Here is a 16,000-nt window from a genome sequence, read left to right as displayed (position 1 = left end):
AATTTGTATTTTCATACACTTGTAATATAATAAAAGTTCTACATATACCTTTATCTTCTTTTCATTGAAACTATTGTTTGATAGGAAACTAGTTGAGGTTCTGTTGACATGAAATAAAAATATTAAATGGCAAGATGTATTAGTGGTATTTCTTTTATTTATTTACTTTTTATTGCCATTGGTTTAATGGGCTGAAAGATTAAAATATTAATGGAAGTTTAAAATTTACAATTGCAATTTCAAATCTTTTTTCTGGACTCATAGTTTTTGAGACCTTCTCTAAAATGGTTGGTCAATTTATTGCTCCAGCCATGTAGACAGCAATTTTACGGGTTGTTAGTCAATATGATAAGCTAACAAAATCCCAGTCTGATGTTATCGCTTTCTGATCACTTCTTGCTAGGAGGCTAATTTTGTGTAAATGGAAAGACTCTTCACCTCCAACATACAGACACTGGATTAAAGATGTCATGTAAAGCTAGTTGGTGAACCAATGAACTCAAATGACAACCGGAGCATCCGAGCATGATATGTTCTTATCCCAAATATCCCAAATATCACAGTCACTTAAAATCCTGGGAATATCTGCCACCAAACTCACCATACCAGAAACCCACATAAATCAACACATCAACTACAAAGCCAGTCTTGGTTTGCAAAAGATCAAGCTTACAGAAACCTTCGGAAATTAAAGGTTTTTATTAAAGTGACTGTCAAATATTTCAACACGAGCCATTCAGAACAAGAGTCAGAAGGCAAGCAACATTCATAAACACAAGCCACTGAAGAAAGACTGACAAGACAAACAAATCCAAAAGAGTGCTCTGTCTTCGAGTGACACAGGCAAGATACAGATGACTGTGAGTATGACAATAGTAAATCGGATAGCAGGAAACAGCGAGCTTCCGGTTCAGTGTCAGGCTTGAGGTGAGGCCTCCATCTGGTGGTGTAAAGGGGAATTTAAAGGCACATTTATTAAATGGTTCCACTTTACAGTGCTGCAAAAAACCAGTACAGGTTAATTAAATATAAAACGACGACATTTAATGCTTCCATCAAGGCAGGAATCTACAGTATTACAATAAAGTTAAAATGAAGATACCAATGTTAAAAAAAAGCTTCATTTGAAGTAAAATTGTGCTCATTGCATGCTCCTTTCTTTAGCTAGTAATTCCATACATGGCTAGAAACACTAAAACTACATCTTAGTTGCCGGTTTATTAGTCCATTAAGTGACAAATATACATGATTAATGTACCCTACTAGAGCACAAACTGACACATTTCAAGCATGCATGTTTTTGCAATAAAAACAAATGATACTTCAATCATTTTCAGTACTGAAGAGCTATAATTTACAAAATTACATTTTAAAGATTTATTAAAGATACATAAACTGGCCAGAACTTAACAATAAGGTCACACTAGTTAACGTTAACTAACATTAACAACGAGCAATACATTTGCTACAGTATTTATCTTTGTTAACATTATTTAATGAAAATTCAACTGTTCATGTCATCTCAGGTCCATGAAATAATATTAACAGATACAACTTTTGAACTTAGTAATGTATTAGTAAATGTTGAACTATTTCTTTTTTCCATTGTCAGTTCATGTTAACTAACGTAGTAAACCAATTTTAAGAATAGAACCTTATTGTAAAGTTTTGCCACACACTGATATCAGTATAGTTGATAACTGCTACCACGAGCAAATAATAGTAATAATTTTTTATATTTCTATACAACTTTAAGGAGAACTTGGCTCACTTTCTCAACTTCGGGCAAGCCTTTTTTAAATGCTTCCCTAGACTACCATATCGGCTGAAAGTCTTCCCACATGAAGGGCAGAGGTACGGCTTCTCTCCAGTGTGCACTCGCTCGTGCACTTTCAGGCCTGATGACTGAGTGAAACTCTTTTCACAGTGTGAACACTTGTAAGGTTTTTCTCCAGTATGGATTCGTTCATGCACTTTCAATTCTGCAGCTCTAGCAAAGGTTTTCCCACAGTCCAAGCACACGTAGGGTTTCTCACCAATGTGTGTTTTCTGATGATCTTTAAAACCATGCAGCCACAGAAAACTCTTCCCACAAAAAGAACACACGTAACGTCTTTCGTCTTCATGAATCCTCATGTGTGTCTTTAAGTGAACGGCCAGAAAAAACTTCTTATCACAGCGCTCACAGCTAAATGGTCTTTCTCCAGTGTGAGACAGCAAGTGAGTTTTGAGATTGCAGGCCTCTGAGAATCTCCGGCCACACTCAGAGCACTGGTGTAATTTCTCTCCAGAATGAACCTTCATGTGAACTTTTAAGGTGCTCTGTTGTGTGAAACTCTTCCCACACAACATGCATGCGAAAGGCCTTTCTCCCGTGTGAGTTTTGGCGTGTTCCCTAAGAACTTCTTTTTGTTTGTAACTCTTTCCGCACTGAGGGCAGGTAAAAGGCCTCTCTCTAGAGTGAATCCGTATGTGCCTCTTAAGCTCTCCTGAACTTGGGAAACTCTTTCCACATTGTCGGCAGGTAAAAGGCCTCTCACCTGTGTGAATTCGTATGTGCCTCTTAAGTCCTCCTGAATTAGTGAAACTCTTGCTACACTGAGGGCAGGTAAAAGGCCTCTCACCTGTGTGAATCCTAAAGTGATCCTTAAGGCTTCCTTTGCATGTGAAACTCTTCGCACACTGAGGGCAGGTGTACGGTCTCTCACCTGTGTGGATTACCATGTGAACCTCAAGGTGTCCTTTACGTGTGAAACTCTTTCCACACTGAGAGCAGGCGAAAGAGCTTTTAGCTTCAGTTCTTTTTTGAGAAACGTTCTTTTCAGTCTCTGAGCAACTTGAAGACTTTTCCCTAATTTTTAATTTATGAGGCTTCTTCTTCACCCCATTCAGTTCTTGACTTTCATCTTTCTCTTCCATTGGGTCTAAAATGAACATCGTGAAAAAAAAAGAAGAAAAAAAAAAAAACTATTTAAGTACAACAAATAAAACAAGACGGATAAAAAGCTAAACAAAATAATCCTAAAAAGATTGACATTTGCTGTGTTCCATCAGATCAGGATGATGAATGATTTATAAATATTAGGGCTGTCAAAATCAAAGCGTAAACGATCGATTTAAGCGCGATAAGACACAGAAGAGAACGCAGTGCAGTACTGGCACACATCGGTGAATGTCCTGTCCGTGTGACTCGTGCGCACAGAAAACCGCTTCAGACAGCGCTTGAACGGACAAAAACACACAAAATTATTGTTTATTATTATTATTGTTGTTGTTTGCTTCGGGTTTTCTCACAAACTCAGTCTTAAATTAGTTAAATGAAGTCTTAAATCAATGTGAAGAGTTGTGAGAAAATGGGGTCTTAACGTGACATCAGCCTAATAACTCCTGCTGTCTGTAATAAAAGGATAATCAAAAAACAAAAGAAAAATAGAAAATCACTCACACTACTCTTGACTGAATAACTTGTGAAGCTTTAATTATAATTAATCTGTATTTAATATAACAATTTATGCAGTGAAGACTGTGAAGTGTTTGACAACTTCATTAAATTTCTGTTTATTTCCTGACTACCTGAAAATCTTAAAGCACCGTTTCCAAGGTTACATGGGTCAAAAACAACGAAAACAATATCTTTTTGTGCATTTTGACAGTTCAAGTAAAAATCTGAACCAGTCTGACTGGGCCAGTAGAAAAAAACCTCAGTGATGAGCCTTGATATATTGAAGCGCACAGGTAAATGTGGCATTTATTATAATGGGTTTATGTGAAGATTGTTTTAAGTTCACAAAAATTAAATGCTGTTATATTTTTTAAAGCCTAATAAATGTTAAAATGATACTGTCATGCTGAATGTCTAAAATTAAGGGAGGAAAGAAATCTATTTCATAGAGACATCAGTAGCAGTGTTATAGGCTATATACTTCTTTCATAAAAAGATGCCATTAAACAAACATTTAAAATATAGGCTACTGTCTTTTTGTTGTTTCTACATTAATTTGGAGATTAAATGTGAAATTATTACAATATAAAAGTATATTAAAAACTTTAATGTTAGGTGCGATTAATCACAATTAATTACACAATAATTTGCGATTAACTTTTTTTAAGGATTGACAGCACTAATAAATACACTATAATGGAGGTTTGTTGTCTTTTTATGCCATTTTGCCTCTATGAGGCTTTGTTACTTTAATGTTAATAATTTATTAATCAAGAACGATCACCAACCTCTTTGTTCCTCCGTATCTTCATCTTTCATTCTGCATGCTTCTGTCTCACTCATGTCTTCAATCTCCTCTTTAACAACCTCGCTCACAGGATGTCAGGAAGAGCTGTCAAAACTCAAGACTTTCGCGTCTTCGTCACGTTTAAAATGATAATATCACTGGTGATATTACTGGTGAAAGAAAATAAACCACGAAATATATCAATCTGTTCCACGTGAGCATGCATTTTACCGAAAGAAAAAACAATGTAAGTTTCTACGTTTATAAGAACTCAACAAATAAAGCATTACAAAATTAAAATCGAGAATAAAATCTATTAGTAAACTAATTATCGAGAATAATAATGTCTCTTGGATACTTTTCTAAAACATAAATCATTTAATGTCATTTGTCCACCTTACATGCATATTATTCCGCTCAAAATCACAAACCTCTTCTCGACCGATTTTCAGCAGACCTGGCGCAGCCCTGATGACGTCACTGGCAAGCGGCCGAGGTTCTTCTAAAAACCTTTTAACGGCGGTTTGCAAACTAAAACAGTGCATTGCCGCCACCGTCTGTTAGCCAAGACTAGAAATAGAAGAAGATAGTAAAAGACTAAACGAGATTAAACGAAAGAAATCAGGACATATCAGTCAAAAATGGAAAAATTCTAAAAATCTACATGCATTATTTTAAGTTTCCAGAAATTGTTCAAATTCTCCAGAAAATGTCACACTTGACAAAAAAAAAAAACCCATACAAAACCATATAAGTCTATTAGAACCTATGATCAAATATTACCAAAACCCTCTATACTGCTACTTGTTCAGAGACACAATCTTAACACAGTGGCAGTGTTTATGCAGTTCTCACTAGTTAGTCTTGTTGGGGCTACAGGTCTCTATGCTTGCAGCTGAGTGGTGTTGAATTGTAGGAAACACTGAGTGTATTGCAGTACAAACAGCTTCAGACGGAGCTAGAAGATGCTGATCAGAAGTACACTCCTGCAGACTGAACTGCTTGACCACTAGCTGCTGCTGTTGCTAAATGCTACAGCAATTAAAACAGCTCTCTTTTTTTTATATAAAATAAAATTGTATTGAAATAAAGAAGAAACTATAAACTTCAAGGTGAAAGTATTTATTAGGCATTTGTTTGTGTACAAAAATGAGAGTGATTGCAGCGCATCAAATCTCTGACCAGCCTCCTATCTCTTACGACTGTTGGGTTATTGTGTCCAAACTTGGCCTTCACCTGTAGAATAGATTAAATTAGGCTTGTGCTTTAACTTCAGTGTCAGTGAAGGAGATTTTTCAGTGAGGGAGGGCAGTGTAGGCTTTGTAACCAAAAAAATTATCAATCGTCCTTTAACTGCACAGGGAATGAGATTACATAATTCTTTTAAAATGCATAATCTCTTAACAACAGGCAATTCTGCATCATGTATTGATGACCATTTTGCTTCCAAATTTGAGATGCATGACAATTATATAGTGGATAAAAGTAACGAGTTGCATTTTATTGTATAACCATTGGACTATTCGACAAATTATTACATCACTATCCAAATTGATACAAAATGTTATTTTACTATTAGCATTACTAGTAAGATGGAACTCATACATTCACACTTCTGATGATATGTACAGTTCTACATCTAGAATCGCATTGAATTTAATTACAGACATAGCGACAAACATCACACATCTAATGAGATTATTTACAAGGACTTACAAAATGATGTAAGAATGGAAATTCTATAGAAACTTTTGCTGTGAAAAAAATAAATGTGTGAGATCATGTCAAGCTGTAGAATATTTCTGATGGGAAGTAATGACTGCTGTGTATCATAACAATGCTTTACAGTCATGCATATTCACTTCACACCCATTGGATTCTCATGAAAAGCACAAGTGTGTTGACAACCTCTGAAGCTTAATGACGTTTACATGAATTAAATCTCTTCTATGCTTTCACTATTTCTTAAGTGCCTCACAGTTATAGCCTGTATACTATTCTAGACAATGATTGGAACTTTCTATTGTAAGCACTTCTTGTGTTATTGCCCCCATAAGATGAATCATTGTATGTATTCCTCATTTGTAAATCCCTTTGGTCTGCTAAATGAATAAAAGGAAGAGTAAATCAGTGAATTGGTAAAAGTACTCTGGTGTACTTCCACAATCCAAGCACACGTATGTTTCTCACCAATGTGTTTTCTGATGGCCACAAAAAATATTCCCACATAAAAGGGAGAGAAAAGGATGCATTTGACTGGCTGTGAGTCATTCAAATGTCTGAATGTACACATACACACTTTCACATCACTTTTTTCCACCTTAACTATATGCATTTGTCGTTTTTCCATGATTTATGCAAATAAAAACAAAGTAGGAAAACTGAAGTTACCTCGTTTCCTTAGACCCTTTTCATCCATACAATAATAGTAGTCAATGGCTAAGCTTACAATAGGACACTGATTACAATAGCACTCAATAAAAATAAAAAAAATATTTTCAGTTCTCTGAAGAATTATGATGACCAAAATTACATTTTAAAGATATGATAGAGGATATAAGAATGAATAACAGGCTTATATTGGCATTGTTTGACCAATGATGTGCAAAAAAAGTAGTCATTTAGAATATTACTATTCTCTTAAAGCATCCCTACACATTTTGTAGCATTTCACACAAGCGGCAACCTCCCCGTCTCTCTCTTGAAACCAACACGGAAGTGAGTTAAACTGCAATTCGTTGACTGGCCGCTTGAGGCTGTTGTCAGAAGTGAGTCAAATCTGTATCTCCCCCATGTTAAAATGACCAACTTTACAGCAGAAAAAAACGTGTTTAAAGCCTGGTATCTGTATGTGGATTTGGTCTATACAGCTAATTTTGCCCTTCATAACAACTGTGAGGGGGGTGAATTATTTTATAACTCGTCCGTTTAGTTGATTAATATTTAAATTTAAGGGTGTGGCCAAGCCACTTGAGTGACAGATGGATTGCCGCTGTCAGTGCTAGCCGTTTGTCTGCTGTTACTAGCCGTCACTTCACCTCAGCAATGTTAGCTGCTGAACTTGCCATCTCTGCAGTGTTTGTGCTTTTTTCGGGATTATTATTTCATACAATTTAATACTTGGGTAACGTTACAAAGCACGTCTTTGGATTTCGTCGTTATCGTTCGAGAGAACAACCAGCGCTGTATTTCAGTTGTTTTACTCTGTGAACATGCACTAATGGATGTCTGACAATTTCGTTGCTTTTTGGGGTTTTCAAATTTAAAACGTCAATAAATGCTCGTTCGTTCTGCTCCCATGGAACAGATGGATTTATAATATGCTTATGTAGGTTACCGTCAGGTTAAATCATGCGGGCGTCGGCGCTTTCTCCGTCCGTGAATGAGCGCGGATTTTCTAGCGCATTTACTTGCACTTCAACGGCAATATATCTATGGTTTAACGGTTAAACCATAACCCATTTGAGAGACGGCCAACATCAGAATTTAAAATGGACTGAATAAGCTCTCTATGAACTTGAGCGATGCCGCGCTGACGGACCATGAAAGAGTGACGGACATGTATGCACATAAATCACTGTCACACACAAACACTCTCGAAGTAATACACAGTCTCACTTGTAGCCATGTCTTTTAACTATTATAATATTTCGAAGGGCAAAAATAGGAACGTTTAATTGGCTTTACATCATCAGCTAACTCGATCACGTCGAGCTAGGTGATTTCAGATAGCCAGGCCAGGCTCCTCAGCTCCACTCACGCCCCGCCTGTTTGTCTATTTTCTGTTATTCGGGAGTGACGCAAGGCCAAGATGGCGACGGCCGGCTCCGCCCACTTTAGGCTTCAAAAATGCTCTTCAGAAACCTACGGGTGACGTCACGGACACTACGTCCATATTCTTTTACAGTCTATGATTTCACAGTAATACACTTTGTCCTCCATTAATATTCCTGTCTAAATTTCCAAAAATGCTTTTTGGAGGATATTCTGTCCAAGTATTTCACTTAAAGTTAGAGCTGCATGATTAATCGTTAAAACATCTACAAGCACCCACGCAATCTCATTCCTAAACGACAACGATTCGCCTGTGTCTATTAAACCTTTGACAAAATCACACTGGAACATTCAGATTTGTGTTGGCGCTGCCGCTGATCCAGAGAGAGCAGATGTTCATGTGTGAAACAGCTTCACAAAGAGTCTTTTCAACCACACATTATTTGTGTTGCAAATTTTCAAATTATCACAGAAGTACTGGGATAAAACAAAGTTTATAATTTAGATATAAAAACCTCCGTCTACGGAAGCGATCAAAATAGCGCAAATCAACTTTTGGAAGTAACTAGGCACTTCAAATATCAATTTGTGACATTGAATCTTTCACTCAAACCATTTTTTTTTTATATATAATTCATTTAAATGAATTGAACATTTTAAAAAGACTGCAGCAATTAACATTCTGTCAGAGCCTCTAGTAAATGACATGTGATTGTGATCTCTAATCGTGATCTCTATTTGAAACCAAAAAATCGCAATTCTCAATTGATCACGAATAGTGCAGCTCTACTTCAAGGTGAACTTTGCTCAGTTTCTCAACTTTGGGCAAGCATTTTTTAAATGCTTCCCTAGATTTCCATATCGGCTGAAAGTCTTCCCACATGAAGGGCAGAGGTACGGCTTCTCTCCAGTGTGCACTCGCTCATGAATTTTCAGAGCTCCTGACTGAGTGAAACTCTTTTCACAGTGTGAACACTTGTAGGGTTTTTCTCCAGTATGGATTCGTTCATGCACTTTCAATTCACCGGCTCTAGTGAAATTGCTTCCACATTCCAAGCACACGTAGGGTTTCTCACCAATATGCGTTTTCTGATGGTCTTTAAACCCGTTAAGCCACAGAAAACTCTTCCCACAAAAAGAACACACGTAACGCGTTTCATCTTCATGAATCCTCATGTGTGTCTTTAAGTGAACGGCCAAAAAAAACTTCTTATCACAGCGCTCACAGCTAAATGGTCTTTCTCCAGTGTGAGACAGCAAGTGAGTTTTGAGATTGCCAGCTTCTGCAAATCTCCTGCCACACTCAGAGCACTGGTGTAATTTCTCTCCAGAATGAACCTTCATGTGCCTTTTTAAGCTTCTTTGATGTGTGAAACTCTTCCCGCACAACATGCATGCAAAAAGCTTCTCCCCAGAATGAATTTTTGTGTGTTCCTTAAGACCTTCCTTTTGCGTGAAACTCTTTCCGCACTGAGGGCAGGTAAAAGGCCTCTCACCGGAGTGAATTCGTAAGTGCCTCTTAAGGTCTCCTGAGCTTGTAAAACACTTTTCGCACTGAGAGCATGTGAACGGCTTCTCTCCAGTGTGAATCCTTATGTGCCTCTTAAGGTCTTCTTGACGTGCAAAACTCCATCCACACTGAGGGCATGTGAAAGGCTTCTCTCCAGAGTGGATTTTGAAGTGATCCTTAAGGCTTCCTTTGCATGTGAAACTCTTCGCACACTGAGGGCAGGTGTACGGTCTCTCACCTGTGTGAATTATCATGTGAATCTTCAGGTGTCCTTTGCGTGTGAAACTCTTTCCACACTGAGAGCAAGTAAAAGAGTTTTTGGCTTCTGTTTTCTGCCCTGTTTCTTGTGAAAGATTATTATCTTTATGTGACCAACTACAAGACTGTTCTTCATTTATGAAATGATGAGGATCCTCATACAGATCTTTCTCCTCCACTTCATTCAGTTCCTGATGTTCCTCTTTGACTTCTATCAGGCCTAAAACATGTTTAATTGTCCAAATCAATTCAAGAATGACACATTAAAATGCAATCTAACAATTCCCCAGCTAACAGGGGAACATTCTCAGAACTTTAGCAAACCTTATGGTTTTCTCAAAGTTATGTACAAACATTCTTCCAGTAATGTTAAGAGAACATTCGTCAAAACGCTAGCACCAAATATATATGTATATATACATCGTTAATGAAACTTTTTAAAAAAATCCTAAATTGGTTCAGAAGGATCAATCACATATAACATTCCAATAATGTTTGCAAAATTATAAATGCAATACTCCCTTAAAGGGATACTTCACACAAAAATGAAAATTCTGTCATTCATTTCTCACCCTCTTGTTGTTCCAAACCCGTAAGAATTTCATTCATCTTTGGAACACTAATGAAGATCTTTTTGATGAAATCTGAGAGCTTTCTGTCCCTCCATTGACTCTACTCAGCTACTCAACTACCATTTTGACGCTTCAAAAAGTTCATTAAGATATCGTGAAACTAATCCATATGAATTGAGCGGTTTAGTCCAAATATTCTGAATAGACTTGATAGCTTTATGATGAACATATTGAATTTAGGCTTTTATTCACATATTAACATTGATCAGCAAACATAAACAGAAGCTCAACCAAGCCTGCTTGACGTGCGAGAATGAACCTCATTGGTTCTTGCTTAAGCTCAAAAGTGCTGCGTAACACGAGAATGAACCTCATTGGTTCTTGCAGGAGCTCAAACGTGCTGCGTAACACAAGAATGAACCTCATTGGTTCTTGCTGAAGCTTAAACGTGCTGCGTAACACGAGAATGAACCTCATTGGTTCTTGCTGAAGCTCAAATGTGCTGCGTAACACAAGAATGAACCTCATTGGTTCTTGCTGAAGCTCAAACGTGCTGCGAAACATGAGAATGAACCTCATTGGTTCTTGTTGAAGCTCAAACGTGCTGCGTAACACAAGAATGAACCTCATTGGTTCTTGCTGAAGCTCAAAAGTGCTGCGTAACACGAGAATGAACCTCATTGGTTCTTGCGGGAGCTCAAACGTGCTGCGTAACACAACAATTAAACTCATTAGCTCTTGCTGAAGCTCAAACATGCTGCGTAACACGAGAATGAACCTCATTGGTTCTTGCTGAAGCTCAAACGTGCTGCGTAACACGAGAATGAACCTGATTGGTTCTTGCTGAAGCTCAAATGTGCTGCGTAACACGAAAATGAACCTGATTGGTTCTTGCTGAAGCTCAAATGTGCTGCGTAACACGAGAATGAACCTGATTGGTTCTTGCTGAAGCTCAAATGTGCTGTGTAACACGAGAATGAACCTCATTGGTTCTTGCGGGAGCTCAAACGTGCTGCGTAACACAAGAATGAACCTCATTGGTTCTTGCGGGAGCTCAAACGTGCTGCGTAACACGAGAAAGAACCTCATTGGTTCTTGCAGGAGCTCAAACGTGCTGCGTAACACGAGAATGAACCTCATTGGTTCTTGCTGGAGCTCAAACGTGCTGCGTAACACGAGAATGAACCTCATTGGTTCTTGCTGGAGCTCAAACGTGCTGCGTAACACAAGAATGAACCTCATTGGTTCTTGCGGGAGCTCAAACGTGATGCGTAACACGAGAATGAACCCCATTGGTTCTTGCTGAAGCTCAAATGTGCTGCGTAACACGAGAATAAACCTCATTGGTTCTTGCTGGAGCTCAAACGTGCTGCGTAACACGAGAATAAACCTCATTGGTTCTTGCTGGAGCTCAAACGTGCTGCGTAACACAAGAATGAACCTCATTGGTTCTTGCGGGAGCTCAAACGTGCTGCGTAACACGAGAATGAACCTCATTGGTTCTTGCTGGAGCTCAAACGTGCTGCGTAACACGAGAATGAACCTCATTGGTTCTTGCTGGAGCTCAAACGTGCTGCGTAACACAAGAATGAACCTCATTGGTTCTTGCTGAAGCTTAAACGTGCTGCGTAACACGAGAATGAACCTCATTGGTTCTTGCTGAAGCTCAAATGTGCTGCGTAACACGAGAATAAACCTCATTGGTTCTTGCTGGAGCTCAAACGTGCTGCGTAACACGAGAATAAACCTCATTGGTTCTTGCTGGAGCTCAAACGTGCTGCGTAACACAAGAATGAACCTCATTGGTTCTTGCGGGAGCTCAAACGTGCTGCGTAACACAAGAATGAACCTCATTGGTTCTTGCGGGAGCTCAAACGTGCTGCGTAACACGAGAATAAACCTCATTGGTTCTTGCTGGAGCTCAAACGTGCTGCGTAACACAAGAATGAACCTCATTGGTTCTTGCGGGAGCTCAAACGTGCTGCGTAACACAAGAATGAACCTCATTGGTTCTTGCGGGAGCTCAAACGTGCTGTGTAACACAAGAATGAACCTCATTGGTTCTTGCGGGAGCTCAAACGTGCTGCGTAACACAAGAATGAACCTCATTGGTTCTTGCGGGAGCTCAAACGTGCTGTGTAACACGAGAATGAACCTCATTGGTTCTTGCAGGAGCTCAAACGTGCTGCGTAACACAAGAATGAACCTCATTGGTTCTTGCTGAAGCTCAAACATGCTGCGTAACACGAGAATGAACCTCATTGGTTCTTGCTGAAGCTCAAACGTGCTGCGTAACACGAGAATGAACCTCATTGGTTCTTGCTGAAGCTCAAACGTGCTGCGTAACACGAGAATGAACCTCATTGGTTCTTGCTGAAGCTCAAACGTGCTGCGTAACATGAGAATGAACCTCATTGGTTCTTGCTGAAGCTTAAACGTGCTGCGAAACACAAGAATGAACCTCATTGGTTCTTGCTGAAGCTCAAACGTGCTGCGTAACACGAGAATGAACCTCATTGGTTCTTGCTGAAGCTCAAACGTGCTGCGTAACACGAGAATGAACCTCATTGGTTCTTGCTGAAGCTCAAACGTGCTGCGTAACATGAGAATGAACCTCATTGGTTCTTGCTGAAGCTTAAACGTGCTGCGTAACACAAGAATGAACCTCATTGGTTCTTGCTGGAGCTCAAACGTGCTGCGTAACATGAGAATGAACCTCATTGGTTCTTGCTGAAGCTCAAACGTGTGGCGTAACACGAGAATGAACCTCATTGGTTCTTGCTGGAGCTCAAACGTGCTGCGTAACACGAGAATGAACCTCATTGGTTCTTGCTGGAGCTCAAACGTGCTGCGTAACACGAGAATGAACCTCATTGGTTCTTGCTGAAGCTCAAACGTGCTACGTAACATGAGAATGAACCTCATTGGTCCTTGCTGAAGCTTAAACGTGCTGCGTAACATGAGATTGAACCTCATTGGTTCTTGCTGAAGCTCAAACGTGCTGCGTAACACGAGAATGAACCTCATTGGTTCTTGCTGGAGCTCAAACGTGCTGCGTAACATGAGATTGAACCTCATTGGTTCTTGCTGAAGCTCAAACGTGCTGCGTAACACGAGAATGAACCTCATTGGTTCTTGCTGGAGCTCAAACGTGCTGCGTAACACGAGAATGAACCTCATTGGTTCTTGCTGAAGCTCAAACGTGCTACGTAACATGAGAATGAACCTCATTGGTTCTTGCTGAAGCTTAAACGTGCTGCGTAACATGAGAATGAACCTCATTGGTTCTTGCTGAAGCTCAAACGTGTTGCGTAACACGAGAATGAACCTCATTGGTTCTTGCTGAAGCTCAAACGTGCTACGTAACATGAGAATGAACCTCATTGGTTCTTGCTGAAGCTTAAACGTGCTGCGTAACATAAGAATGAACCTCATTGGTTCTTGCTGGAGCTCAAACGTGCTGCGTAACACGAGAATGAACCTCATTGGTTCTTGCTGAAGCTCAAACGTGCTACGTAACATGAGAATGAACCTCATTGGTTCTTGCTGAAGCTTAAACGTGCTGCGTAACATGAGAATGAACCTCATTGGTTCTTGCTGAAGCTCAAACGTGCTGCGTAACACAAGAATGAACCTCATTGGTTCTTGCTGAAGCTCAAACGTGTGGCGTAACACAAGAATGAACCTCATTGGTTCTTGCTGGAGCTCAAACGTGCTGCGTAACATGAGAATGAACCTCATTGGTTCTTGCTGAAGCTCAAACGTGTGGCGTAACACGAGAATGAACCTCATTGGTTCTTGCTGGAGCTCAAACGTGCTGCGTAACACGAGAATGAACCTCATTGGTTCTTGCTGGAGCTCAAACGTGCTGCGTAACACGAGAATGAACCTCATTGGTTCTTGCTGAAGCTCAAACGTGCTGCGTAACACGAGAATGAACCTCATTGGTTCTTGCTGAAGCTTAAACGTGCTGCGTAACATGAGATTGAACCTCATTGGTTCTTGCTGAAGCTCAAACGTGCTGCGTAACACGAGAATGAACCTCATTGGTTCTTGCTGAAGCTTAAACGTGCTGCGTAACATGAGATTGAACCTCATTGCCTCTTGCTGAAGCTCAAACGTGTGGCGTAACACAAGAATGAACCTCACTGGTTCTTGCTGAAGCTGAAATATGCTGCATAACACGATGATTAAACTCATTGGTTCTTGCTGGAGCTCAAACGTGCTGCGTAACACAAGAATGAACCTCATTGGTTCTTGCTGAAGCTCAAACGTGTGGTGTAACACGAGAATGAACCTCATTGGTTCTTGCTGAAGCTCAAACGTGCTGCGTAACACGAGAATGAACCTCATTGGTTCTTGCTGAAGCTCAAACGTGCTGCGTAACACGAGAATGAACCTCATTGGTTCTTGCTGAAGCTCAAAAGTGCTTCGTAACACAAGAATGAACCTCATTGGTTCTTGTGCGTCAAGCGAACATACTTGAGCTTCCGTTTATCATAACTGATTTGTGCGTTGATGAATGTTTATATGTGAATAAAAGCCTAAATTCAATCTGAAAATCATATAAAGCGGTCAAGATTCTTCAGAAAATTTTGGACTAAAACGCTCAATTCATATGGATTAGTTTTATGATCTCTTTATAAACTTTTTGAAGTGTCAAAGTGTCAGTTTTATAGCTGTCAATAGAGGGACAGAAGCTCTCAGTTTTCATCAAAATTTTCATTTTCATTTGTGTTTCGAAGATGAACGAAAGCCTTATGGGTTTGCAATGACATGAAGGTGAATAATTAATGACAGAATTTTCATTTCTGGATTGACTATACGTTTAACATTTATATAACCAAGAAAAAAAACGTTTTTAAAGCAAAAATGTTTTGAACGTTCATAGTCACATTCAGAAATAAAGTTTGAAAAAATAAAGAACATTAGCAAAACGTTCTTTGAACTATTTTTGTTAGCCGGGTTAATGCCATCTGATCTGTTATGATCATTTCTGATCTGTTATGATCATTTCTACAGCTCAGACTGTGAACTGTTCAAGAATTTATTCATTGTCAGCAGTCATTAATGAATAAGAATTAACACCAACCTCTTTGTTCCTCAGTATCTTCATTTTCCATTCTGCACGCTTCTGCATGACTCAAGTCTTCTCTCTCATCTTTAATAAACTCCATCTTTACAATAATATGTCACATAGATCTCAGCTGGGGTTTACTGCTTGTTTGGAAATGAGACTTTGTCACGTTTGAGACTAGTATGGTCGACATTTGAATGGAAAGATCAAAGCCAAATAAATATGCAAAATAAATCCCTGTTCCATAATAATACTCATAAATGTTGCGCCATTTGAAAGAGACCAACATCACTTTACAAAAAGCATTACAATAACACATATATGGCGATAATCTACGTTATCATTACATTACGCTAAATGCAGTAATACTGCCATGCTGTTTCAGAACATTTGTAAATAACATTAACTACTTTCGAAGGTTTCGTAACTATTTACACCTTAAACCATAACCACAATACAAATTTCACAGCAGTCTGAATGCGCCGCAGCTCGTGTGACGTCATTGAAACTACGCAGCAAAATAAAGGTCTTTAGGAAATAATACAAAAATGTAAGTCAGAGGGTAATTTTGGTGACATAT

General features: G+C 39.0%; 2 protein-coding genes across 2 annotated transcripts; both read right to left on the bottom strand.

Moving 5' to 3' along the window:
- Positions 1 to 1,200: 1,200 nt before the first annotated feature.
- Positions 1,201 to 4,716, bottom strand: LOC308695369 (uncharacterized protein). The gene is made up of 3 exons (XM_081373490.1): positions 4,661 to 4,716; positions 4,231 to 4,399; positions 1,201 to 2,924 (listed from the first exon to the last, which is right to left on the bottom strand). Exons 2-3 carry the CDS (start codon positions 4,283 to 4,285, stop codon positions 1,768 to 1,770), a joined length of 1,212 nt encoding a protein of 403 aa, XP_081229616.1. The 5' UTR covers positions 4,286 to 4,399; positions 4,661 to 4,716; the 3' UTR covers positions 1,201 to 1,767.
- A 627-nt stretch (positions 4,717 to 5,343) lies between these two features.
- Positions 5,344 to 15,916, bottom strand: LOC308696457 (uncharacterized protein). Its single transcript, XM_081375204.1, has 2 exons — positions 15,436 to 15,916; positions 5,344 to 9,991 (listed from the first exon to the last, which is right to left on the bottom strand). Exons 1-2 carry the CDS (start codon positions 15,518 to 15,520, stop codon positions 8,811 to 8,813), a joined length of 1,266 nt encoding a protein of 421 aa, XP_081231330.1. The 5' UTR covers positions 15,521 to 15,916; the 3' UTR covers positions 5,344 to 8,810.
- Between the last annotated feature and the right edge of the window lie 84 nt (positions 15,917 to 16,000).

This window comes from Scardinius erythrophthalmus, assembly GCF_964197995.2.
Source record: "Scardinius erythrophthalmus genome assembly, chromosome: 9".
Taxonomy (NCBI): Eukaryota; Metazoa; Chordata; class Actinopteri; order Cypriniformes; family Leuciscidae; genus Scardinius; species Scardinius erythrophthalmus.
This window is presented reverse-complemented; position numbering and strand designations above follow the sequence as displayed.

Excerpts from the sequence above, each read along its gene's own strand:
- LOC308695369 (XM_081373490.1), bottom strand. The coding sequence starts at position 4,285 with ATGAGTGAGACAGAAGCATGCAGAATGAAAGATGAAGATACGGAGGAA. Across the intron at positions 2,925-4,230 it reads AGATACGGAGGAACAAAGAG|ACCCAATGGAAGAGAAAGAT; the intron begins GTTGGTGATCGT and ends TGTTCATTTTAG.
- LOC308696457 (XM_081375204.1), bottom strand. The coding sequence starts at position 15,520 with ATGGAGTTTATTAAAGATGAGAGAGAAGACTTGAGTCATGCAGAAGCG. Across the intron at positions 9,992-15,435 it reads AGATACTGAGGAACAAAGAG|GCCTGATAGAAGTCAAAGAG; the intron begins GTTGGTGTTAAT and ends AACATGTTTTAG.